Below are 7,998 nucleotides of genomic sequence, written 5' to 3'. Positions count from 1 at the left end.
AAACTAAAGTGGTGCAATAAATTCCCACAGACATGATGCCCACGGATGGTATGGTTTATAGACTTAATAGGGCAGGTTTATGTTTAGGCAGCATACGTTCAACATAATACTTTGTGACTTCGTGAGACAGCAAGCGATTAGTTTCCGCACATATTGACATACATGTTTAAGCACAGACCATGGCGTTATACCGCCAAATGAAACTTCCTTCTTCTAAGTATTCGATTTATATTTATCTAATTGACCTACGTAAAGGCAGTTCTTTTCTAATTACACAAAACTTTTTCAACATCAATCGTCCTCCTCCGATGATTGGCAGAAAGGGAGATGACGTCATTCTACATCAAAGTTTTTCTGGGTTGTGACTGGACCAGCAGACCCTATATATATACTTCTGGAATATGCAGCAGCCATGTGCATGACGACACTGACGATGGTTTGGCGGGAAATTTGGTTTTATGCTCTTGGAAGGTAATCCTGTAAATTATGCTGTGCAAAGCTGTTTATCATTTCTCTTGAAATATAAACTGTACAGTGCAAGTAGTATGGTGTGCAACTATGTGTATATTTCTTTCTGTAGGTAATTCCAATTTCGGATCTTTCAGTCACAGTGAAAACCGAAGATATTTGCGGGGACAGCAGTAGCTGATGACAGACCACTGAAAATGGGGAATGTCGGGGACGTCTGGTCACCCTATTCGTGGGTCAAACTGCAACAATAAAATTTGACAACAGTATTAGTTAAATAATTGTCATCTATAACGATGTCACACCATAAATTAAGCTTCAGTTGTAGGCATAATATAATATTACTGAAGGCTTAGGTTCAATAGCCTGATACTTAACAGTCAATATTCACTAGTCTGTAGTGTTGATTGAGATGAGAAGTGCAGGAAGGTCATCTTAAGGTAGGTTTACACCAATGCACTTTTTTGTTACTGGCAGTTACAGTGTGGGTCCGCAAGAAGCCGCCAAAAAGTGCACCAAAAGGTAAGGACGGTGTTGGCAATGTCTGGCGCGGGCCGCCAAAGTCGTATGGAGCCGCCAGGTTTTTAAACTTTTTCAAAATCTTGCACGGCGTCTGGCAGCCTAATGAAGTCACATGAAACTGTAAGCGGTGTGGCGCAGTGCCGCAACAAAAGAGGTAAGAACCCGCACAGTGCTGCGCCACACCGCACCACGCACTGCCTAATGCGGGTTCTTACCTCCCATGCAGGAGTGTTACGGCGTGATGTTATGGCAGCATGTCCTTACAGTGCCTTCATACACTTTTAATACATGGCGCGCATATGTTGCGGGGCGTGTGGCGTGTTATGGCGCCGCCCTAGGTACATTGTAGGGAAGGTTGCTGCGGGCAGCCTGGGGAGGATAAAAGGGGCCAGACAGAACACGGGGCATCATTCGCGCTCTGACAGCCTGTCGACACCTTGGAGGAATAATGGGAGGAGACGCCTTGCTGCGGGATAAGTGAAGCCACTCAGGTCGCTGGCTGCCATATTGGGACTGGCAACTGAATCCCTGGGTCGACCGTAGGTACGCGACCTTGCGATGACTAAGGTGTCATACTTTTTATTTTTGATACGCTATGTTATTCTAATTCGTTCTTTTAGTTTTCTTGTGTACGTACTCTTCTGCTTACGGTACACATAATTTCGTACTCCATTTTATCCGCAGACAGTTAACACGTTTACTGAAACTGTAATGCCTTGATGAAAAAATAAGTGAATTGGAGGGAAGTGAAGCTACTAATGAATTCATTATAGCATTCAACACCTTATTTGACATATCAAATTCTCTAAATCTAAATACCAAAGGATTTAAAAGCCCAATTCAGAAGAATAATGCTAGTGATATTAAAGATTTTCTAATAAAAGCAGAAACATATATCAGATCTTTGAGACTTCAGGATGGTAAAGACATCTTAAAATAAGATCGAATAACTGGTTTCATTGGCTTTCTCTATTGCATACGAAGTCTTCAGATTCTTCACGAAACCTGTATTGCATCAGATGGTGGGCTTACAATTTTTGATGACCTACAAATTAAGTCAGGATCATATTGAACTATTCTTTGGTCAAGTAAGAAGTATGGGAGGCCATAATGATAATCCAGCAGCGAGACAATTCTCTGCTGCTTACAAAAGGCTACTTGTACATAATGACTTAATGGATATCATTTGTGGCAATCAGAGTCGGTGCCCATATTAACTGCTTCAAGCAGCATAAAAGAGCAGGTTGCAGTAAGGAATATAAATGCTTTTGTTTCAAGACATCGAGTTTTAGAAGTTCAAGAAGCATATTCAGATGACAAGGAAAATGATTATGATTATATTCCAAACCATTACCACTTGTCAAAATGTTCAAATAAAATAGTAGCTTATATTGCAGGGTTTGTTGGTTTTAAGTTAAATAAGTCTTTACGGTGTGGTCTGCATCGATGCATTAACGTTAACAGACGCTAATTTTCGTCACACCTTCCTCAAATTAAAAACCAAAGGAATATTGGTGTATCCATCAAATGATGTTATTGATATATGCAATACATGCGGAAAAAAATATGAGGGAAATGTTGTCCTGCAACAAAACATTGGGGAGAGTTAACTTCCATAAATTAGTTAGTTCAGTATTAGCAGCTTACAGAGGCAAAACAATATTTTCAGAGTTCGATTATCACATGTATGATACTCATCCATTGGACAATCACTTGCACTTATCGATTAAAACAATAACTGACAAATATTTGCAAGTGAGAAATAATTATGCTGGTAAGCGGATTACTGCCAAACTTCAGTCGCAGGAAAGAGTCGCCAGATATATACTAAGTTAATTCATTTTAGCGGTCAATAATTCCTAATAGTAGGCGATAACAAACAGTAAGGACTAAGGAATTAGCAGACATAAAGAGAATAGCTTTAAATTTGTGCCAGTAATAGGTTATATGTATATAAGATTATGAAAAATTGGTATTGTATTTCTGAGTAATATAGTAAGGTATTATGTATGATGAAATAATTAACTATGTTCTTTTAAAGAATGATAAAATGTCTAACACTTTTCGCCTCCATTTATGCCATGAAAAGACGCATTATGAAAATAAAAGATGGGAAAAGTAACTGAAACGTTTCTATTAATCCTTATTGTGTGGTCTCTCTTTTGCCAGTCCTGGGCGTGGCTGCCACGTGGTAAACTGGCTTCACTTTACTGAACGGTCTGACCCATGCGGGGCGTCTCCTCCCATTATTCCTCCAAGGTCGACACACATACCAAGCCACTTAACATGAAGATGTCTCTTTGGAAGACCACCCCGAGGCCTACACAGGACACCCAGGACATACAGCCTGCACAACCAGAAGAGATGTCTGACCACAAAGAAGACCTGCCCGTGGAGCCGACCCTATCCTCACTTGTCAAAACCCAGGACACCGCAGGCCCGAGTGGTATCATAGTGCAGCCAAAGAAATGATACCACCCCAGCAAGAAGGCCATACAAGACTACCCGTTCACACCAAATGCCAGGGAGATGATCATCGAATTTGTCAAGTCACACCCTACCTTATAAGACAAGCAGGACAGGCAATGGTCCAATCCGAGGAGGAAGGAGGAGCTCTGGCATGAACTGGCAGCGAATTTTACGAATTGCACCTTCCAGCAAGTTCGGAAGTACTTTGAGGCCTGCCGTACCAACTTCGGGAATATCAAGAGGAGGGAGCACAAGAGTGGGTCGGCTGCATGGCACAGGACAGCACGAGAAGAGGATGTCATGACTATGTGGGCATTCCTGGGAGGTCACATCGCCCACGAACCCACAATAGCAAGTGATCGATTCTCACCTGTACCCTGCCACAGAACCGACGCAGAGGATTCCTCCAGTGCTGACATGTTGGGTCTGTCAGGAACTTCGATCCAGCGTAGGAGGCGGCTGAAGCAGAAGAGACCTAGCACATTGACAGAGGAGCAACGGCCATCCGCCGACACACCTGAATCGACTGAAGCACTGCAGACTCAACTGACACAAGCCTAGGACAATACTCATTGTGACATCACTGTATTTGTCCAGTACTTGACTCAATGTTTGGAGTACGTGCCTCGACGATACCAGAAGCCCTTCTTTGAGCAAGTGATCAAGCTTTGCCACAGTTTGGAGGGACCCAAAGAAGAGGATGCCACGACGAAAGAGGCCATGGCTTGGGGGGGTTGTTCCCACTGGACGGCCACACGAATTGAGAAAGGAACACAGATGAAACCAGGAAATACCACTGCTTCTGCACTCCAACCGATTCGGGGATCATCACACCAGAGGTTCACATCTCAACCCCAACCTGTCTACTTCCAATATGATCCCCTCCCTCAACAGCAGCCGCAGCAGCAGCAGTTCTCTCGTCAGCAGGTGTACTCGACACAGGGGACACGGGTATCGACACTGCCATTCTTCCCCAGTGGACGGTCGACACCACTGAACTTCTCCCGTAGACCTTCAACTTCTTCGCTGCCACCACTACGACTTGCCCATCTCCCCAGGTGAAAGGAAGACAATGACCCCGACACAATGGAGTGATAACAAACAATGTATAAATTAATAAACAATTTTTTTCTTAATATTAAATGTTTTTGTACATTTTATAGCAGTCATAATGTTTCTTTTTGTAATAAATATGTTGAAATGTTGACTTGCATTTACATTTTCCTTATTGATGCTTAATCTATATGTCATGACAATATATATGATATGATTGGGTGAAATGAAATTGAATAATGAAAGAGTATGGCCATAAAGAATAATAATATGAAGAAATATAACAGGAAATATAACATGAAATATATCTGAAACATTAAATATGAAATAAATAGAACTCGTAAAATAACTTGAACTATAAAATGAAATTGAATAATGAAAGAGCATGGCCATAAAGAATAATAACATGAGGAAATATAACATGAAATATATCCGAAATATGAAATAAATAGAACTCGGAAAATAACTTGAACTATAAAATGAAATTGAATAATGAAAGAGCATGGCCATAAAGAATAATAACATGAAGAAATACAACAAGAAATGTAACATGAAATATGATATCTGAAATATGAAATAAATAGAACTCGGAAAATAACTAGAACTATAAAATGAAATGTAACATGAAATAAATAGGGCCATCAAATAATATAATAACATACAAGGTAAAGAACAATAATATAATATTATGGACATGAACAATACAAATGACATGGTTATTAACAGGGGAACAATGAAAAATCAGTAACAGACTAAAGACATATTGACTTCAGTTGATAATATATGATATTTGCAGTTCAAAATGTTATGATATAAAACAAGTCACAACTTCATTTTCTTACATTCTATGCTTTTCATGTTTGTTTAGTAAGTATTTTTGTTATGTCCATCATTTGCTTCTCATTTGTCTCATTATTCTCAATTATGTTATTACTTTCAATTCATTGTTTTCCAACATCATTTTATATATGTACCAATCATCATTCTAATATTCTCTATTATATTAATATTGTTATTAGTTCTTAGGACAATACAAAAGTATGGGAGTATAAAACAATGATAAGTACATCATGAACTTTATTTATAATTATGTACATTGGTTGGGTTAGGTTTTACAGTTCTTTGGGTCCTCTAGTCGTCAGTAGCTGGTCGTCCTCAGGAAAACACTATTCGCTCTTGCCATTCCACTTCCCCTGCATCGGATGAGTGGTACTGGGCCAGGTAATCTCTGATGGTCTTCGCTCGACGTGTGTAGTTCGGTCCCCTTCTTGCCATGAGTTGTTCCATGAGGTTCAGCGACTCCTGCCTCCAAATACTTGGTACAACGTTATGGTGTTGGTCCTCATGGTCGACGTCAGTGCCAGCATATGGGTAGTGTTGCAGTGTCAGCTTGTGCATGACACATGTGCACAATGTTATCTTTTTGCAAACCTTTACATCCTGTTGCATCGTCCTCCTGAAGACTTGCAATCTCATATGCAGCAGGCCGAATGCGTTTTCCACCACACAATGAGCGTGAGATAATCTGTAGCTGTATAGTCGTTTGGTAGGATCTTGTGATTGGTGGGAATAGGGCTCCATCATCCACGACCTGAGAGCAAAGGCATCGTTGGCGACTATGTGGAAGAGGATGGGTTCGACGTCGTTGGGCAGATTTGTGTCTTGAGGGAGTCCTGCTCGATTGGATGTGATGGCCCTGGCCAGGATGCACTTCCGCCAGGTTCCTCCATCCCCAGCACCTTCTGCACCGACGTCGACAAACAGGAACCTGTATTTTGCATCGGAGAGGGCCATGAGGACGATGCTGTGGAACTTCTTGTAATTGAAGTACAGTGATCCTCCATCTTTGGGTTTCTTGATTGCGACATGCTTCCCATCCAGGGCTCCTACAGAATTGAAGTAGTTCCACTTTGAGGCGAATCGTTTTGCTACGTTGTTCCATGCTTCTGCTGTCTTGAGACACTTCAGCACTTCTGGTTTGTAGGTGTCGATAATGGCTTGGCAGACTAATGGGATAAACCGGCATATGGAACTCTCGGAGACTCTGAAGCTGTATTGGAGACTTGGATAGTCGTTCCCACTTGCCAGGTGGTGGAGAGTGACCGCCAACTTGAGTCCCACCTCTTGTTCATTCCGCATTTTCGTGTCCCTCTTTAAAATGGGTGTCAGCCTTCTCCTCGAACAATTCAGGGTAGATGCGTAGGAAGTTCTTGTGTCTTTTGCAGTCCTCCTTGTTCAGTTCTTGTAGCAGCTGGTCGTAGTCTCCATGTAGTTGTCGCCATGTCAGCCACTCCCGAGCCCATATCCGCCCTGCCCTGCCATCCTTTCTGCGCATTCGTCCAGGTGGGTGTGGCACTGTAGTACTTCTTCTCAACTCATCAATGACCTGGACTGCACAGAGACACAGGATAGCTACCAAAAATCTCTGTCTCCTGGGGTGAGAAGCTGTGGAGGTCCATAATGTATGCTAGCTGGGTGTGGGACGAAGGATGTGCTTGGCAGGCCTCTATATATACCCCTGGTTCATATCCGACACGATGTGGCACGGTGCATGTGCAACAATCATCCAGTGTTCCACGTTGTGTCTCGTGCACATGTGCGCGCACTCCACAACAACAATGCAAGCCACCCGCAACACACCGCTACACGGAGTAACAAAGCCACAGGAGGGTGTGCCATGGCATATGAACCCGCACCAATGCCGCAACACTGTGGCAGACACCGCAACGTCACCACAACAACATGTTGTAACATGCCCGCAACACACCGCACGGATCCGCAGCATGCCGTCCCAATAACGGCCATTTTGACTCACACCACATCAATTTTCTGGCGGCTTCTTGCGGACCCACACCGTAACTGCCCGTAACACAAAAGTGCGTAAGTGGAAATGTGCATTTAGGTAAGGTCACGTACAATTAGGCTTTCCAGTTTGAGCCCGATTTTGGATCTTGGGATTTCAGGGCATTTTCCCGGGAAATACAATAGTTTTTCCTAGATTGAATTTAACCATTCAAAGTAAATGTTTTACATAGAATAAAAGACAAAATCTTAATAAGAGGGATAATAAAACAAATAGCAATAATTTTACTATTTGATGGTAAGAATATCAAGGACTTTAGCTTTCGGTGAGTTACATTGGCAAATTTGGTGTCATCATGCAAAATATAAACAACTGATTTGGCCTTTTGAGTAGGGATGTATCTCTTGAAATGCTAAATAGATTTGCCCAACAACTAATGATAATTAATGATAGACAGAAAATACTGTCTCCATTTGTGACACTAATTAATATCTATTCTGAAAGCTGCATCAGTGTAAGCAAGATGTTATAAAATTGAAATAATTACAGTATAGAAGTTTTGAATTTCTAACAAAAGTTATTTTTTTTAACTTTTGCTATTTCCAAAATTCCAATACAACATTCAATACAGAAACAAGTTTAAATTTTCAGTTATGAATTACGATTAATAATGATAAATTTAA

General features: G+C 41.5%; 1 protein-coding gene across 1 annotated transcript; it reads right to left on the bottom strand.

Annotated features, from left to right (window-relative positions):
- Positions 1–5,667: 5,667 nt before the first annotated feature.
- Positions 5,668–6,651, bottom strand: LOC135223087 (putative nuclease HARBI1). The gene has a single exon (XM_064261593.1). The coding sequence runs from the start codon at positions 6,649–6,651 to the stop codon at positions 5,668–5,670; it is 984 nt and encodes a 327-aa protein (XP_064117663.1).
- Positions 6,652–7,998: the final 1,347 nt, after the last annotated feature.

This window comes from Macrobrachium nipponense, chromosome 8 (genome assembly GCF_015104395.2).
Source record: "Macrobrachium nipponense isolate FS-2020 chromosome 8, ASM1510439v2, whole genome shotgun sequence".
Classification (NCBI taxonomy): domain Eukaryota; kingdom Metazoa; phylum Arthropoda; class Malacostraca; order Decapoda; family Palaemonidae; genus Macrobrachium; species Macrobrachium nipponense.
This window is presented reverse-complemented; position numbering and strand designations above follow the sequence as displayed.